The sequence below is a fragment of the Numida meleagris genome, chromosome 8, assembly GCF_002078875.1.
Source record: "Numida meleagris isolate 19003 breed g44 Domestic line chromosome 8, NumMel1.0, whole genome shotgun sequence".
In the NCBI taxonomy this organism is placed as follows: domain Eukaryota; kingdom Metazoa; phylum Chordata; class Aves; order Galliformes; family Numididae; genus Numida; species Numida meleagris.
Window position 1 is genome coordinate 5,012,360 of NC_034416.1, and position 19,633 is coordinate 5,031,992.

Below are 19,633 nucleotides of genomic sequence, written 5' to 3' on the forward strand. Positions count from 1 at the left end.
AGACCCACAGAGAGGGCTGTCTGTCCTTTCCCTGTGTAGATGTGTATGTAAGGAGCCCAGGCTCTGAAAGCTGCACGCCTGAAGTTACGCCTGTGAAAATGCCTTCAGGCACCCAACCTGCACGCATGCATCATTTATTTTTTTGCATGGATGAGTAGTTTCAACACCTCTGGTGTTTGCCAAAGAATCGAAGCATTAAAAATTAAAACAAACTGACTACTCTCATCCCCCAGCAAAACAGCATGGACACGTGTCATCCCTCAGCTCTGCGGTTGCAAGCACCAACAATCCTCCACTGGTCTTAGAAGCAAAGACTAGCAGTCCAAAGAGACATATCAAAAGTAGAACAATTAAAAGTTTTTAAAAATGGCATTTAAATGCCTCCAGCCTCAAACGAAAAATTCCTTACAGTAATCAGTAGGTGTCATGTCCCTCCAAATCTGCAGTTTTCTACATGGAAAGCTGTTGCCCACTGGAAACCAAATATCCTAAGATACCACCAAATACCATAAGGTACCACCAGCGCATCAGCATTTCAGAGTAAGCCTCATTCAAAGATTTACCTTTCTGTGCTGAAAGTCTTTGAGGTTTTTAAAACCATGGATGGATTAATAAAATCGACCAAGGATGAGGAAGGACTAAAATAGCTCTTTTTTTCTGAAGCCAATGGCAAAAATCAAACCAATTAAAATCACGATCCGAGTCAGTTTTAGCCTATTGTTAGTACCTCGGGCAAAATACTGCTAGAGCAGAATTGCAGTTGGTTTCCAATTTAACTGTCAGTACAAAGAGGGAATGGGCTGGAAGAGATGGAGAAAGGCATTAATAGTTCCAGAACCAAAGACAAGAGAGCTTGGTCCGCACCCTGGGCACAGGATTTTCATCAATTTCACATGTCTATCTGAAGGCAAGCCTTGCCCAGAGCAAGAATAAAACCAGGAGGCAAATGGAAAAATGTGAAAAGAAGTAAAGGAAATAAAGTTGCGTGGACACATGCAATAAATAATTTTTTTTAAAACAGCAGTTAAAACTAAATCTTCTCAGGAGAAACTATTTCAGTGAACATGTGACAAAAGCACCTTGCATAGAGTGCTACAGAGAGCTTTTGCTTGGAAAGTGAGTCCTCAAACAGAGAGGGCACACTGCAAGTAACAGCACCAAGTGGAAATATCCCAGTAGGTTGGTTGGTGCCATGCTGAGCCATGGGCTGCGCCTACCAAGGGCATCCTGTGCATCTGTATGCCACCTGTGATACCAGATTGCATCAGGTGCCTTCATCCAGGACGATAAAGATGAAGTCAATGCGACAACAGCAATATTTGCAAGGAGCTGAAAGAGAGAAGCGCAATAACTACATCAATACCAAGAAATTAATTTTGCCCAAGGCGGTGCACTTATTTTACAAGTTACCTTGCAACAAGAGCAGCGTGGCACTCCCACCAACAGCACAGATACATCGGCCGCGGGGCACTGTGCCAGCCAGGTTGGACCACCAGGTAACAGACAAAAATCACACCGCACGATGCTGTTCTGAACACCCTGACAAGAACACTCCACATCTAAAAAACCCCAAACAGACACCAAGAGCAGAAAAAAAATAAATCCCAACAGGACAGAAACTAAAAATAAGACCTAGCAGTGCTGCTTTTTATCAGCTCTTTCTCCAGGCCTGGCAGGAAAATGCTTGCAGCCAGCAGTCATTCTAGATTTGTGATCACAGGCAACTCAACTCATCAATTCCCAATAGTTTGCATGCAACTTGAGCAAAAACGTTATTTTCCTGGGAAGGAAGAGTAAGGTTGGGAAGTTATTATAACACTAAAAGTACGACGGAGTGATGAACTGGAAGGCTGGTCCTTACCAGAGGCCAGTATTCCTGCCTCTCCTCCTGGCAATGTGCCCGTCCCCAGTTTGCTTTCCTCTCCAGTGCTTTTGGCTGATCAGAAGTAGGTCCTTATGATGTATGAGGCCCTTCCAAGAGCACCCGAAGGATTTACGAGTTTGTCATCCCATCTCAACTTGTGGACAGCATCCCACAGAAACAGAAAAACTGAGGGAAAAAAGGATCTATTTCCAGAGGTGGCCAAGGTGTAGGAAAGAATTAGCACACCCTATCAGCCTACTGAAAGAGGTGGGCAACTGCAAGTCTTTGCGGTTTGAGATACCCTTCACACGCACCCCGAAACTCTTCCAGATGAAGGGAAGAGAATCAAGGCAAGACCCAATTCCTGCGGGACAGGCTGTAAAGAGACCAACCTGAGTAAAGCAAAGAGGCATCGAGCACCACTGCACCCAGCAAACAGCCCATCCACACAGAAGGCGGGAACTCAGCTACCACCACACCACCTTAAAAAAGCACTCTGTAACGTTTCAGTCTTCTACTTTAAAATCTGTTCCACACCTTTCTCATTTGCCTGCATGTCCTGATCAATTAGTTTACGTCAAAGCCTTGTTACACGCACGGAGTTTTAATTGATTTACTCAAGTCAGTGAGCAAGGAATAATTACATCTTGGAAAATAATGCTGGGCAGAGTAGGGCAGCCTGCTTCGATGCTGTGAGACTTCAAAGTTCAAAACAAAGGCAGATCTGGTTTCATCCCACACTTTAATTGTAAGCTTTCAACTGCGTGGTGCTCTGAGACGCTGCATTAGCTGGGCCTAATCAGCGGCCAGCCCACTGATGTGTCATATCAGGGCAGCCAGGGTATTAAGCCTACAAGCACAGTCATGTTTCATACAAAGATATTGTTTATCTGGCAATAAACTTACGCTCATCAAAGAAGCATTAGCTTCAATTTATAAAGCATGAGGCATTCTCTCTACGTGGTAAAACAGAAAGACATCCATAGCAATACTGCAAATCTGAATGCCAATTAGAAAATGCTCATGGGACCAAGAGATCCATAACTCATGGAGGTATTAGATGGAGGGTCAAAATTTGACAGCGCCGTCTATTAAACACTCCATTCCCACCGCAGATATCAAGGTGTTAACCATCTTTCAAGACCTTTGAGTCAAACCTTATGCTTGCAATGAAGGTAAAACATAATTAAGGAAAAGGTAAACATAAAGAGAGTGAAGGAGACTGATTGACCCTTGGTACCATAATTCCCAAAGCTGAATTCTGAAGCACAAACTACCATTACAGAATGGAACTAACGGAGAAGCAAAGAAGCAGCAGCTCCCTCCGAGGTCACCCAGGATCACACCTTGCAAGACTGCATGCCATACTGTGTCCACGCATCTCCCAGACCTTCTTTGACGATGCAAACTAAACACAGGTTTCTGCTACCTTTTATTCACCAACCGTTTTGTGCTGAGATCAAGTCTCAGGAGCAAGATTTATTTGTCTTACATACTTCACTCTCAATTAAAATCATGGGAACTACCACGGCAATTTGTCCTACACACAAATTCCACACCGCAGCATCAAGCCTCTTCACAAAATACACAGTTTGCTCTAGCTGTCTTCAGGTTTATTCTAAAGCACAACATCAATTCAACACAACGGCACTACACTTTCAGAAGAAAAAAAAAGAGAAAGACTCCACATTTGAAATATTCATCCTTCATTCAGCACCACAGCGGTCAGCACCATGAAATGCTGAGCACGTCACGCTCCTACCGAGGATATTACTCAGCAAGACCAATACTGAGCAGCACAAACCGCGTTTCAATCTAACCTGACAAGGCACTGCTGGATCAAGTGCTGTTCTTCATGAGGAGTCACCCAAATAAACAGAGAGCAGCTCTCCAACTCTCACTGCAGAGTTCAAACGCGTGCCCTATGCGCAGCTGAAGTGCAGATGTTTAAAGCTCTCATCAGTCATCAGAGATCCTAGTGAAGGGGCCATGGAGCTTTAGGAAAAGACGTATAAAAGAACCAGGTAAATATTTTGTTCCAAGGGTAATAATTTGCTGAGGAATTAACAGAAGCAATTTTAATCATTTTAGGAAAGAAAAGTAATGCACTGTAATCTCCTTCCAGTGATGGAGGGCCAACCTTGACGAGCAGCTTGCTCACACAGGTTTCAGTGAGTGGGATGAAAGTGTGCTAGGTTTTGTTGATGGCTTGCATAAGCCTTTTGTCACTCCTTCCATCCCTCTCATGCAGTCTCTCACTCCTTCTGAAATACATTTAATGTAAGAATTGGTGATAGTGGGAACATGACAGGAAATACGATGCTCACTGATACAGGGCCCAACCCGAGCGCTAAGTGGTCTCAGGTAAATGAAAAGTAGAGCTGCTCAGCACCTCATGTGACAGGGTGACAGTGGGTTTGGCTTTCTCCAGGTGTTTTAGGCTGTCAAACCTGTGCGCCTGGTATAAAAACACAGCCTGGTGTTATTGCTCCAAAGACAGGTCTCTCCAGGATTATTCAATAATACTACAGAAGATAACCCTGTCTATGTCATTACAAAACACAAACGCCAAAGTTCTCTTTCAAGTTGCTTTTATCAGCGAAGTCAAGATTTGGCAGCTAAATCCCAAGCAATCACACCTGATAATCAAGTCAGCTAGGAGAACATTGCAAATTCAATGGAAACGCGTGCACCAGGCTACACCAGCAAATGTACTCATCCTCTGTGACAGAGCTCCCCAGTGCAAAATGCAAGGAGTACTTCCAAACTTCACTTCTGTGAGGCTCAGGGCTGGCTGGGTCTGATGAAACATGCTAGCTTCCATAGGCCTGGGCGTTAGGGTCAGCATTTGCCTCAACCTGGTGCAGGTCCAGGTGAGATTTATTGATTGATTTAATTAAAATGGTAAATGGGAGCCAACCTCTCAATCATAGAAGGAACATGATTTGAAGACTTCACTTAAACAAGCATTTTTGCGGTTGGATATTTGAACATACAAGGCACAGATTTTAGGCACCGCAAAGGTAATTCCTGTTTAGCGCACTGAAGAGGTGAAAAATCACACTAGCTGACATCAGGTTTGTTTGGATCCACAAGCTTTGACTGAGTGGATCACTACACACAACACAGCTGGATCTCCCTTTGTTTTTAAAGTAACTACTGCTTTGATTCTTCGAAAGTTTGAGTTTTAAATCTGTAAAGCTGGTTCTGTAAGTACAGATCAGGAGCCCAGCCTCTCCTTGCCTCCTTCCAGTCCAGATGCCTTCTTACAATCTGCAAAACACCCCTCTGATAAAAAACGGGGCAATCAACTCGGTGCATTAACCCCGCATGCAAAGGTATTTATCTGCTCAATATGCACAGCTGCTTCAGTAGGGCAAATGGTTTTGCTAACAGCGATGACGAAGACTTTTTGTCCTTTTATGAAAAGCTCTGGAACTGCAACAGATTCACAAGGCACTTTTCCTCCTTGGGCCTTTCTGTCTCCATTTCTGCGTCACCAGTGACCTCATCTCCCCCTGACCCCAGCTTCACCAAAGCCTTTCCTATCGCTCGTGCCCTTCCAAAGCTAACTCCATCTCTTCTTTTAGGGTCTTCATAAATCCATACCCTACGGTGAAAAAATACATAGTTGGGCTATTATTACAGTCCTGGAAACAGTGATAAATTATGCCCATAATATCCCCTCTTCCATTACATTTTTCAGCTTCCTCGTGCTCCCCAGAGCCTTTTATAAGCTAATTTTCTGACATTCAACGTTTTGCAGGATTTGCTTTCTCCTGCCACTCCATCACACTTTCTCCCCTTTGCGTTCTCATCCCTGTGTCTTATTCCTCCTGCAAATCTCAAAGCAAAGTTGAGATGTAAGTAGGTGTAGGATGTAAGTTCATCCTACACCATACAATGTGCACTGAAATAAAAACAATATTCCTCCAATCCAAAAGGCACCTATACAAAACCTCCCCGCCTCGCTTCTCATCCTCCTGCTATCCTCCGCACCACTGACTTACAGAAGAAACTGAATTAACCGTTATATTCTAAAATCTATTCCTAACATTGACCAGAAAGAAATCAGTTCAGCACTTCCAAACATTCCAAACGATCCCAGCTCTGACCGGAGGGCTTCTCGGGCTGAGGGTGGAACAAGGATGCAGGTTGAGCTCAGATCCTGTTCCTCTAAATAATTCTGGCCTGCCTCTTCTCCCTGAGCAGCTTCAAAGTTTTATTTCCTCTGGGGGAACAAATACAAATGTTTAAACTCCGAAAGTTACGTTGAGACAGAATGGACAATTTTCACATCTTGGCATAATTCTGCTTTCCTCTACACTCACTGCTGCCATGTCATTTAAGCATCCTAAACAGGAAAATCTACTCACTGAACTATGAGAAGTACGTACAGTTTTATGTTCCTCCCATCTTCTACGTTGTTCCCTCCTTTCTGCTTGTACATGAGTTCCAGCACAAGCATGCACAAAGCTTCACTCCTCTCCACCTCCTACTCCTCGGGTACCCTGTATGAAAAGCCTGTTATTTAAGCCAGCTCGTTACTCCCAACACAACAGAAACCATTTGAGAGAAATTCCTCCCTACACTCTTACAAAAACAAAGCTGGAAAGCTGATCTATTCACTGTTACTTTGCAAGAAACCCCCTCCAGCCAAAGAAAGAGAAGGGTGCAGCTCCCCAGCGACAACCAACCACAAGCCTGTAAGTTCAACAGGCCTAATACTCAACCATTAAAATGCCAAAAACAGATTAATGGTTTATAGCCCTCTCCAGACAGGAGGCATCCCGGGGACGGGTTACACCTCATCCATGAAATCTCAGCTTCTGGGACTGGCTTTAGTCTTCCTGCTGCAGTAGCCTTTCTTTTAGGTGAACAAGAGACTTGCTATTTAACTCCCTTTGACTTATTTCACTCATTAAACCCCTCTCCCTGATTTCCAAAAGTCCTTTTTGTTTTTTTCAGGAAGCAAACAGAGGTCATAGGAAAAACAGAAAAGAGCAGCAGCAAAGCGAAGTCCCTCTAGTTCTCCTTGGCCGATCACTTGAAAACAGCTAGCTATTTTTGGCAGGCTCTGAACATTCAGTCACTGGTACGCAAGATGAGAAGCGAACGTAAGTAGAGCACGTGGCAAATAAACCTGCACTGACTGTGCATCAGGAGGGAGGCAGAGACTTTTCTCCTGCTTAAGATCAGAAGAAGCGCTGCTTCAACATCTGCAGCGGAGGAGCACCTGCTCTGTGCCATGTTCTCACACTGTTAAAAATTACAATTCCCCTATGACACACGGACAGCTGTAACTGCCACTGATTCAACCCCAAAACACCACCACAGCTTTATTTCACTGGGAAAAAGGCTTCCATGCTCCAGGTATTCCAGCCCTGCACCCCACAAATGTGGCGCTGGCTTGCCGTGGCAATTGCCTCCATCAGAGCTTTTCATCCTCTTGCAGCACTCGGAGGAACAAAGCATAAGTGACAGCAGTTTGGAGCACCGTGTGTAATTACAATTAAAAAATTTCACGTTCTCAAGGCAGGACTGGAGCACAGCTTGAGCAGATTGCGAGTGCAAGAGCAACATAAGAAATTCATACATCTACCCAACAGAAAAGACAGTTGTATGGAAATTTCTAGCTGGCACAGAATCCAAAGAAAAAACATTTCCTGCGTAAGCAAATTGACAGCACACTGACAACATGGGGAAGTCCAGCCTGAGCCACAGAATATTCCCATGATTTCAAAGCACTGTGTGACTGAGAGCAGAGCAGGATGGAGAGCACTGACAACTGCTCTCTGCTGTTCCTCTCCTGGTTTCCTTTCTGACCCTCTCATTATCTTCTCATTATATCTTTCTTCCTTTATGCAGATGTCCTGCACTTTTTCCCTTCACTTAGTGGAAGTCAGAAATACTTTCAAAACATCACCTCCAATGTAAGAGGAAAAACTCCAGAGATTCAATACACAAAATTAATAGAAGAATGGAAGAAAAAAAAAATCAATGCTTGTTACCAACTGACCACTTATATTTGCAAATACAGGCTGCAGTCATGGGGGAAATTGTTCAGAACACCTAAACTTCTGTAATTAAACCAGGTGTATGGTTAATATCCAGATGAACCTCATGGAACTGCAGGGTTCCCAGCAACCACCACCCGAGGAGCTGAAGTCCTTGTTTGTCACCATCCAACTCGGCTTTAACTGGCAACAAGTTACATTAACTTTCCAAGTCTTTCGCCCGTGACAGGCATTGGTAAGTGATCTCCCTTGGTTTCTATCATCTCAGCCCTCAAGCTTTTCCATCTCCTTTTCTTCCCATCCAGCAGAGGTGGTTGGGAGCCCACCCAGCCAAGGTCACCCCACTGCACAGTGTTCTGCGGAACTGGAAGGTTAGAAGGGTAATCCCATGGTAGAAAGGTAATCCCATGGATACTATCTCTACTGCTGATATAAATCAGCATCCCCTCTGCCAGCCTTGGTTGTTAAAGCTTACACAAACGTGGAGGCAGTTCAACAGTGCCACTGAATTCCCCGTGTTGGTGACTACAAACGACGTACAGAGATGAAGCAGTCACTGCACAAAAGCCAGCAAATGCGCACAGATACTCGCATCAGATGAGCATTACGTGATGCACAAGTTTGATCTGATCCCCCTAAAGCAAACCAAATTTGTCCTAAAGCCGTCAACAACTTACAGCACACGTATCAAAAATACCAAGTACAGGTTAAACAGTTCATTCCTAATGCAACTGACAAAGTTACACCGAGCCTCAGCTGAAAATCACCCAGAGATTACTTGGGCCACGGAGCAATCTCTATAAATACACCTTCATTTTAGCTGCAGTCACAACGGCGGCATCAAAGGTAATGAACCACCACTAGTTTGAATTTAGCTGATCTTGAGCAGCGCGTGCATGATGCATCGCAGACCGGCGCTATTTCAGGAGCATCTCCTCTTCCCACTTCAGTTCAGTCCCTCCGCTCCCTCCCACCTCAGGAGGATGCTCTAATTATTCAGGCAACGCAAGCAGCGTTCAGCCCGTGCCAGCCCTTCCTTGCTTTAGCACTGACCTTGCCTCACACATCACTCTCACAAAACTAATTAAGTGAAGAGCAGTCTCGCTTTACACTCTTCGCAAAAAGAACTGAATTGTTACCTGCCTGAGGGTGCAATTCAAATTATTTTCAGCTTCATTTCTCCCAGCAAAACAATACAAATATTGAGCAAGGAACCAGACCAAACAACAATGAAGCCCTTAATGTGTGTCACCAGCAGAAATAAAGAAAACAGGAAAAAAAAAAAGTAACCAAGATACTCCTTTAGTTATTTCATTTTGGGTTTTTTATGGATGTATTTTTGTGAAAGCTTGACCAAGACGCATGTTTGGGAGCAGCAGGGCATCGTTTTAGGACAACAGACTTAGCTGATGCAAGAGAAACAACACTTGGGGCACACAGACCCTACAGCCAGGCTCGGCTAAAAGGGACCCAGGTGTCTGGGAAAGCTTCAGTCCCACAGAACAGACATGGAATTGCTGAATCCCTAAATACATCCGCAGCCAACTGTACGCATCACAAGCGCCTCTAATCTCAGGGCAATCAGTGGAGCAATTCCTCTCCGCTGTACATAACCCACAAACACAGAGATCCCGGTCTGAAAATACTTGGCTGTGGGTTCTTTAGGACGGGAAAATCTTCCTCCCAGATTTACAGGCGTTTTGTTTGCACACAGGCTGGGCCACACATTTCAACGCACAGAGGATTTTATGAAAGCCTCTGCTCGCTGCCTGCAGGAAGAGACTGAGGAACAGGATTTGCCACATCTTTGCTCCTGAGGAAGTGGCTCATACAGACTTATACAGCTCTGGAGCCATCTCCTTCCCTCAACACACTACAGCAATAACACACAATGAGGAACAGAAGAAGAAAATTAACATTAATTTGACCCAAGACTGCACTACAGCACTAAATTCCCAAAGCGTAGGGGTAAGACCAATGCCTTGCAGGAAATCACAGTAAAAATGGCACAAATACGTTTAATGACAAGTCTCCAGCATCCTGTGGGTGGCCACAGACCAGAGAAGCCAGAAATCTGAGCCATACAAATCTGTATGGATCTGCTGTGGGTGCTGCTACCCACCTCTCGCCGCCCCCCGTGATGCCCCATGGGGCTCCCCATCACCCTGCCTTCATCTGCCCGGGTGTTCTTCCTTTGAAGATGGGATTTTACATCCACCAAGAGGCAACTATTATTAAATCAGCCTCTAGAAGACAAAAAAAAAGTCTATCTATTACTACCTCCAGGACCAGACAAGCACTTTGCCATGGAGTGACAGATGTATGAGAACTGACAATATCACAAACCCCAAGGCTTGGAGCTTGTGCCTGAAAGCGTTGCCTTACTGTGGATTTCTTCAGCTAACACTGAAATCAGTTAGAAAGCAACGGCAGGAACTTCCTCCTCTCAAAAGCAGTGTCCGCTTTCTAATTGCTGGTGTTTCACCAACAGATGTCAGGGAACACCGTCTTGGGACTTAGAGGGAAGGATGATACCTTTTACAAAAGTTACAAAGAGTTTGGAGAACCAAAAGCAGTTAAAGATAATGAGTCATAACAGGAGGTAGTTACTGTAAATATTCCAAGCATGGGCACATTAACAACCACCCACTAATCAGAGGCAATGCCACGGGCAGACACTGAGAACTCCCACTGGTGTCACTGGGAATTTTGAATGGACCAGGACCTCAGCCAAGAGCTGAGTATCTATTGTAACCCGCAGTGTTAATATCCAGGATGGGGTGGGTCGCACTTCAGATTTTGGCTGTCACTTCCCAGTGGGCGATGCAGGCATCTATTCAAAGAGGATCTGCAATCTCAGATTTCAGACAGGACACGCAGAAATTTCTTCATGATGGGAAGCAAACAAGTTAAAACCACTGAGTTTAACTACTCATTCCTCAGCACCGTTAAGTGCTGACCACACCAACACAAGTTCTGATGCAGAGGGCAAAGCTCTGCCCAAACAGAGGCTCCAGTTCACAGGTCAGACTGTGGCTGCTAAGTGCTGTCGTTTTTTTGGTGGTGGTTTTGGTCTGGGATGCAAAAGCACTGGCAGCCCCACTTTTGCTAAAGAGCTGCTCCAGGAGCTGCTGGCCTCCCACCAATGCCGTGCTCCCTTCCCCCTTCCCGCACCACCCTGCACTTGCTGCTAATTTTGATTCCGTGGCCTCAGACCAAGACGTGGTCAGCTTACACGTCGCCTCCGTGCCGCTCTTCTTCAGCCCCTCAAGTAAGTTGCTTTCCCATGATTCAGTACTATAGAAATATAACTGTTGAGATCAGCTTCTTTATTTCTGTCAGCTTTTCTACAGACCTTTCAATCACAAGCTGCATTATACTACGTTCCCATAAAGCCAGGAAAAGCAGTAATAGATATGTCAAAATTCTGACTTCTATTTTTCCTGCCAGGTGATTTCTTTAAGTGCTTTGTTTTCTCCTGTCACTAAATTAGAACAGTACCTGTATTTCCAAAGTCTTCACCCTTACTGTCACTATTTCAATAGGCTCTTCTCACATTAGAGCTATCAGCTCGGAAAATACTCCTCCCATTCTGCTTTCTGGAGAAGAAAATACAGTCTGTATTTTGTCACTGCTTCTGGCTGAGGTTATCAGACTTCTGGGCAAAGCCACCCAACTTCCTCGCAGTGACAGAGAAGTGACTGGAAGGGACCTGCTCGTGTCTGCCCTGACAGGGGAAGACGATAGCACATAATCCAATTGGCGAAAAGAAAGCCAAATGCAGATGAATCCATACCTCAGATTTAGTTTCAGATTCTCTCCGCCGTCCCTTGGCTTTTCTTGGAGGAGCCACACCAATTGCAAAACAGCCTCTGGAAAGAGTTTGGCTGCAACGCCGGGCAGCACGAGCTCTTTACGGCCCAGATCCAAAGCCCAAAGAGCACTGCAGCGTCTCGGCTCACTCACCAGTGCCCTACATTCTCCTGCTGCTCCGTGCTTCTCACCAAAACAAGAGGTTAACAAAATTTCACTCAAAACGCGTCACGTTGATACATCCCCACACACAGCGCTGGGGACACTGGATGTGCTGCTCTCGAACTGCAAAGCAAAAGGTTTTTGGGGGGAGATTTGGGGATAGTTCCCCTGCTGGCCCCAGGGCAGCTCCGCATAGCAGCTCCACAGCTCAGAAGGAACGTGCATGGACAGGTGGGCGTCCCCGGCTGCAGAGTGTTAACCCATAAACTGTATGGAGATTGGGAGAGCTAACTCTTGAACGTCCACGGGCAGCTGTGACAGCTGCCAGGTTTGGAGCAGAAAAGTCCTCACGGGATTTTCCAGGCAGGACTGAGAACGTCTGAAGAGAGAACTTGCTGCGCCTACTGGTTTTAAGAGAAAAAATGCCACAAGAGCTATTTGTTGAAAGCAGGTTTTGGTACTTCTGTCACGCTGCACAACCCCCTGAAGCCACCACGGGCTCTGTGCGACATAATCCCACTGAAAACACCCAGGGCGAGAAGTTACTTCTCGCACCTTAGTGCTATTTTCTACTAAAATGCACAGCCCCTCGGGGCCCTGCGGGGATCAGGCTCTTCCACACAGCCCCATCCAAAAGCAGGTGGTAGCAAATGCCACTCAACAGCTGGCAGGAAGCAGCTCCTCGTTTCAGGGCACAGCGTGGCCCTCTAAGTTGGGCAGACCCACAGCCCCAGCCTGAGCTCCTTGAGGGAGGAAGGCCCACACTGCTCCCACTAACAAAGCACTCCACGTCTACCGTGCAAACCTAGCCCTGGAGACCCACGTTGACAGCAGGTATCAAAATCACCTTGTGTATCTCGCAAGATAACTTGATAATAACTCCTCCTGAGTTATCTAAAGCAAGTCTCTACTCCGTGGCGACTGAGAAAGTTTTTCTTGCTGCCTCCAAAGGAGCACATCCATCTCCCGCAAGCAGCGTATCAGCACCAAGAGTTTTTCTGAGCATCCTCAGGATACGCACCTCCTGCCACCGCAGCTATCACAGCCCTGCGTGTCTCGCTCCTTGCTGCCTCATGAGCAGCAGATACAACTGCCTGAGCCCCAGCGCCTGGAAACACGTGTGTCACAAGAGCTGCACACGGGCAATTTCGAACACGAAGCTGTCAGTACGACTTGCGATCGCAGCACAGAATAGGGGATGTAAGTTAAAGAACAAGTTGTCACCCAAGTATGGCAAATCCTTTGCCTGCTGGACTGTAACAGCTCTAAATCATGCAAAATAATTCCTCAGAAATGCAGGAATCTTTTGTTCTGTGTTAGGCGATAAATTATTTAAAGGGCATTTTGGTGAAGAAGGCCAACATTAAAAAAAAAAAAAAAACAGCTACTCAACATCAAAGAAAGTAATAAACAGATTTTTTAAAAATGGAAGGTTTTTGCAATGTATCTGAGTGGTGGGCTTTGGTATTTTTATGCATTAAAAAAGGAAAAGTCTGGTGAAAATAAATACCCGGGGTCTTAACAAGATGGAGCTGAAGGAGCAAGATAGGGTTAAAAAAGTATACAAAACGCCAGGTGTTAGACACCAACTTCCAAAATCAAGAAACTTAGAAGCTTGTTGGTTTTTTTTTTAAGAGAAAAAAAATTAAAAAAAAATAAAAAGAACGGAAAGGATGGATTGCTTGGGTTTGGCCGCCCAGACTGCAAGAAAGTAAACGACGGCAGCGTCCCTCTGATGAAAAGGAAGAAGTGAGGAACCGCTGCTTTCCCTCACGCCAAGAGCGTGCCCTTCGCCGGGCTGTCCCAGCAGCAGCAGCCTGCCACGCCGCCACGCACGAACCTCCCAGCACTCGGGGGAAAGAACTACTCCAGGAATGCCCCCCCCCTCCGCACACACGCACTGCCCCAAGCGCACTCCCACGGCCCTGAGCGCTGCAGCGCCGCGGGGGCTGCGGGGCAGAGCCACCTGTGCGTGCCCCCCCGGAGCGGGGCACCCCCGCTAAAGGGAGGGAGAGGGGGGGTCCGCATGCAGCCCTCGCCCCCCGTCTCCATGGCGATCTCCCAGCACGGTTTGCGGGGAGGGATTGGGGGGGAGGGGGGGCAAGCACTTTCGTGCCGCATTGAGCCGGGCCGCCCCCCCCCCCCATCTCAGTGCCCCGCACGCCGGGCACCGCTCCCTCATCCATGCTACGAGCGAGGGTGGGGGTCCCCCAAAGTACGGACTTGCAGCCGGAGCCGTGCCCCCCTCCCGGCGGTAAGGTCGGGCTGTCCGCGGTCGGGCCGGGGAACATGCTGGGGAGCGGAGCGGCTGCGCCTGCCTTACCCTTGGAAGCATCTTTCTCTTCTTTGGGCTTGATCACCTTCCCGCTCATAGACCCCAGCTTGGGTGGGAAAATCCCCGGGAGCTTCGCGGATTCCGGCTGGACCCAGAGAAACCTCGGGGGGGGGGCAGCGTGCGTGCAGGAGGGGGGATCCTCTCTACGCCGAAAAGGCAGAAATCACACGGACGGAAAGGGAGGTGGAGAGAGAGAGCGAGAGGGAAAAAAAAAAAAAAAAAGACAATAATAATAGGAAGAGAGGAGGCGGCGAGCTGTGAGCTGCCCGCTCCCCGGCGCGGTGCCGCCGCGGTGCTGCGGGAGCGGAGCGGGCGCTGAGCGGGGGGCTCCGGCAGCCGCAGCACCGAGCCCCTGCGCCGCTCGCCGTGCCGGAGACAAAAGCGATTTTCCCTGTGTGTGTCTGCCTGGCCCCGGCCCCCTCCTCCCCCCGCCTCTCTCCGGCTCTGCCTCCCCTCCCCAGGGCCAGGGAAGCGCAGCCGGTCCTGGGAGTGCCACCGACCAGGGAAAGGGGGGCAGCGGGTGCTGAGGGGGTGTGTGCGTGAGCGGGGGGGGGGAGCGCCTGGGTGGTTTGCTTGGGTGTGTTGGTTTTTCGGTCGGGTTTTTTCCTCGCATCCTCCCCTAACAATAATGGGATGGAGCAGCAGAGCTGCAGCCGCGGATGGGTGGAGGAGGAGGACGCGAGCGTTCGGCACTGCAGAAGAGGCGGCAGGTTTACAGCAAGGAGCCGGAGCTGCCCCCCTCTGACCCCCTCGGTCCCAGCACTCTCTCCCCATTTCCCAGCCCGAGCCAGAGTACTCAGTGGGGGAGGGTGGGCGAACAAGGCGCATCCCTCCAGCTCCGGGACGGTGCCCCGGCGCCAGGGGGGTAAGAGTGACACAGAGCCGGCCCCCACCATTGGGGAGCCGCTCTCAACCCACATCCCACCAAGGGGAGGCTCCGAGCCGCAGCCCGACAGCCTGTTGCTGTTCAAAGGGGAGCGAAAAGCCAGGAGAGGGCGACGAGGGACGGGGGGGAGGGTGAGCTGGAGGGAAAAGGGGTCCCGCTCCTCGCTCTCCTCCTCGCTGCTCCTTTCCGAGAGGAGCAAGGGACCCTCGACAGCAGCCGAACCTCCTCTCACTGCAGTGAAAAAAGGGCTTCTCCCCCTGCCCCGTTCTCTCCGGGGGGGTGGGGCAAAGCTTCCTTGGAGCGGGGCTCCAGATCTCGCACCCTGTGCCCCACGGGGAGGGCGGCCGGTGGAAACCCGATGCAGCCCCCGGGAGCCTGGCCCTGCTCGGCAGCGCCCGAAATAAAGCGCTGGGAAGGCAGAGCCGCGAAATGCCCAGGGCAGCCTGACACGTCCCCGCTTCTCTTACAGAGCGCTCCTGGCGAAACCAGCGGGGAGACGAGGCAGAGCCCAGCAAGGCCCGGGGCGAGGCAGCGCGCTGAGGGCAGGGCGCTCCCCACCTACTCCGCCCCGACGGCAGGAGAAGCGATCCGCCCGCAAGCGCAGCCCCGTGCGGGGGTCTCCAGCCCGGGCTGCGGCACCAACAGGGCTGCGCGGCCGCTATTTTTAGAGGCGAATTCCTTCCCCTTCACCCTCCCTTCGCTCCAACCCAGCGCCGGGGACAGCTGAGAGCAGATCGCCTTACGGCGGGGCCGGCCCTGCCCCTGGCCCCAGCACGGAGCGGCCCGCCCGCAGGGCAGCACCTGGGGAAGGCGGTGCTGAGCCCCACAGCTCCAACCCCGCCTCCTGCAGGTGGTGCTGGGCCAGGTGTGACGGCAGAACCGGGCTGTGAACACGGAAATCAGGGCTGTGGGAGCTGAGGCTGTAGAGTCAGGAGCAAACCTGCCACGTTTATGCTCACGCTGATTACTTTTCCCTAAGTTATACACAAAGCACAAAACGGAACCCTTGGGCAGCGCACCTCCAGCCCTCCGTGGAGCCGTCTGCTCTGTTTCTGGATCCAAGGAATTGCCCTGGCTGGGTTGGCTTTGCTTTGCAGATGCTCACTGAGCCCTCTGATGATACTATGCTTCCGATATAGCACTGTTTTACTCGAGCCTTTTCTGTGGTGCTTCTTTAATGCCTCCAAGGCCGAGCGGGAGGGCTTCAAGCTGGGCTCTCTCTTGGTTGTTTCTTTCCAGATGAACTTGGGCCACTGAGACTGGAGAGCTGGAAGAGCGGAAGGAGAGGCTCTGAGGCAGTGCTGTCAGAGCTCAGTGCTTTGTGAGTTCCAGAAAGGAGATTGCTGCTCTCCGGTACAGTCTGCTCAGCCCCTGGTTTTCAAAGGTGCTGTGACAGGAGTTACAGACAGGTCACACTTCTGGTCCAAGGTCTCTCTGGCATCTCCCTGATAAATGCTGTGCTTGGCTCTGACGGAGCAGCTGCTTTCCATGAACCACCCTCACCTTTGACAGGTGATCTGTTACATTTTACAGGAGTGATTGCATTGACCAAGTGAGGCCTATAGCCTGAAACCGAGCACTGGAAGGAGGCAGCAGCTCAGCGGGAGCGGAGGAAACGTACCCACTGGTGGGCAGAGCAGGCTCACCCTGCTGCTCTGAAACGAGCTCGTTTTTCCCCTCACCAGTCTGCGAGGCTTAGAAGTGTCAATTAAATCAGTAATAAAATATGGTGTTATGCATGCAAAATGTACAGGGGTTGGCGTGAAGGTTTATTGCAGCCTGGATGCAACTTGCTCAGCCTTTACTTTTAGAGCTCCCTTCCAGTGGAGAGGGCGTTTGGGGTTGGGATATGAAAGACTTCAGATTCCCTCCCCAGTTCTGTGCTTTGCTGTGAGCATCTCTGGATGCGAGGTCTCACAAATTGTCTGGCTATACAGCAAAATTGTGGCTAACTCGCAAAGATTTAAACATGAAGCTGGGCTTAGTATCTCTGTACACCACTTTCCCAACTATAGTAGGGGGAAAGCGTCACCTCGTCGCTTTACAACCATAACACTGGAAGCTGAGAAGCACGCAGACGCTGTGATGACAGAACTGATACGACGAGCTGCTACCTCAGCTAAGCTGATGCAGAAATGTACCCATACGGGGCTCTTACATGGAGACTGTATTTCTCACTAATGACACTCCTTGGGTTTCTGAATTTGAAACTATTTCTGGGCCTCCCAGTAAATCAGATACCCAGAGGAAGGAGGTTTCGTGAAGTTTAATACAAAGAGGTCTGATGCATCCTGTGCAAATGCTGCGCAGGCGCTCCCTCCCCACCTGAGTGGCTGGGGAAGGCTTACATTCAACTCTGTCTTTGGTGGGGGGAGCCTGGTTAAAAGTCAGATCTACTCAATGTCTCTAATTACCTTTCATGCTCCTCCTAGGATTGTAATGGAGCCATCTCAGCTGAGTGGCAAGGAGCCAGCGGTGCAGCACCAGCAGTGGAAGCACAGTCCCTTTTAAGGTGCCCAAACTCTCCTGCCCAGAGGGACAACGCAATTGCCCCAGGCACAGCACGGTCTCACAGCTCCAAGTGTGAAGTGAAGCACGAGGTTTCTCAGCAGAGGGACGCAGCAGTGGTTCGTGTTTGGGCTCTCCAAGCGCTCCCAGCTCGGGGCTGCTCCCTGGAAGCAGCACAGCAGAGCCATGCCACGCAGAGCTGTGCTGAGCTGTCATCCCCCAGAAGCATCTCCCCGAAGTGGCACGGGTTTGGATCAGTCAGAGAGCGTTTACATTCTGAATCTGTGCATTCTGAGGGCCTTTGTACTACATAACCATTGCTGCTTAACATCCAATAACGGAATGATTTGCCCATAAAACCCATCCTCAAGGCACACAGACACTTCTCCTGCTCTGGTAAAATGCCTTTAGAGACATCCGTCCCTGAGGGATTCTGGACCTCACAAAGCTGTGGTAGGGGTGTTCTTTCCCATGGTTCTTTGCCTTATTCTCAAGTAGAATTTTTCTCTTTTCTGAAGGCACTGGTTTGTAGGAGGTCCAGATTCTGCTGCTTTCAGTAGTGGGAATTTTACTTCATGCCTTTAAAGCAGTCCGGCAAGATTAAATTAGCTTTGTTATGATGGATTCTGGTATGTTCCCAGTTAAATCCGAAGTAAAACTCTCCCTGCATTCAGGTAGAGCAGGATTAGGCCTTAAATTTAAGATTCCAGGCATGATAGAGTCCCACAAATACACATACTTGCTACTCATTTCAAATGACATTTTTAATTTATACTGGCATCCAGAGCCATTTTCTGCTTTCTATAAAAGAAGTAAATGATTAAGTGGGCATGTCTGAAGTTTTGCTGCCACTTCATGGTAGTGGTGTCTGTAAAGCTGGTCCAAATAAACCTATTACACATCTCCCACTGCCTGGCCTGCCACTATTGCAACTGGAATTCAAGGACAAAGTTCCTCATTGCCAGCTGTGTGTTTTAACCAAAAAAACTGACACGGATTTATAGACCAGAGAAATACCAAACACTGGGCCAAGGCACGGCCTATTCTCTAGCAGGCACATCCCTGTTCTAATGGATGTCTATTGGATCCCATCTTATTTTCACCATTCCTATTCCTGTGCAGTCTTAAGCACTACACAGAGGACCTCTTTTTTTGGCAGAAAGCTTGCTGTGCAGAATATTCCTCTTTTTGTTTGCCAAAACATAACTGCTATATGCAAATAGAGTTCCAGCTAATGGATAGTATGGAGATTGCAGTTTAATTTCTCTAAATAATTCAGTCTGATAAACAGAGAAGCCCTAAGCAGACACTTGTGGTAAGGAATAATGACCATACTCACATGGTGAATCTCTCACCTATTTACCATGAATCATTTCAATTAAAATTAATGGGCATCAAGCATTCTGCGCTGCGACCCTGGCACTTTGGATGGCTCCTCCAGGCTGAGGAATGTGCTTGGCACCTGGGAAGTGACACATCCCACATTGCCGTGCAATGACCCTGCTGGCTGATCAAGCTTGGAGAAATGCAGAGCAAATCCTGTATGGAGCACCAGGCTGGTGGGAGGCCTTTAGTCCTGGAGATCAAAATCTTCCAAGTCTGCAAGTCTAAAATAGACCAGGCTTGAAGGTCTTTTGTGTTTGCAACTCACTGCATCTACTAAGCAGACTGTTCACAGTTTGCAGATATGCATTTCTGGAACAGAGCAGGATATTAGTTTTTGTGTTTAAGTAAAAACAAAATAAATTCTTCTTACAACTCTCAAAAAGCCCACGAAGTAGCGGTTTAAAATGGTTTTGTATGAAAACTCAGAGCTTTCCTCCCAGCTAACCAAACTTTTAAATTCTTACAGAAGACCTTGTTTTAAGTCCTGGATTTCCCAATTTTTTCTGTCTCCAAACATGACCCAGATTGCCTCTAGCAGATGATCATCCGTTTTTAAGGCTTCCCCTCTTCTCCTCAAGTTTTGTGAATTGCAGCTATTTAAGAAATCTTATCTCCTTTGTACCAGCAGCAATGCTCCAGTATATAGCTTCTGGATACCCAAT

General features: G+C 48.4%; 1 protein-coding gene across 3 annotated transcripts in view; it reads right to left on the bottom strand.

The window, feature by feature from the left end:
* Nucleotides 1-15,793, bottom strand: part of FGF13 (fibroblast growth factor 13) — a 221,411-nt gene extending 205,618 nt beyond the window's left edge. The window contains exons 1-2 of one of the 3 annotated variants that reach the window (XM_021405832.1): nt 15,545-15,793; nt 14,180-14,334 (exon numbers count right to left, since the gene is read on the bottom strand). In XM_021405832.1, the coding sequence (XP_021261507.1) occupies nt 14,180-14,228 (49 nt within the window). In that variant the 5' untranslated portion in view covers nt 14,229-14,334; nt 15,545-15,793. Of the gene's footprint in view, nt 1-2,256; nt 2,389-14,179; nt 14,385-15,544 lie in introns of those variants that run through there. The other 2 variants (XM_021405835.1, XM_021405834.1) reach the window with 2 other exon arrangements.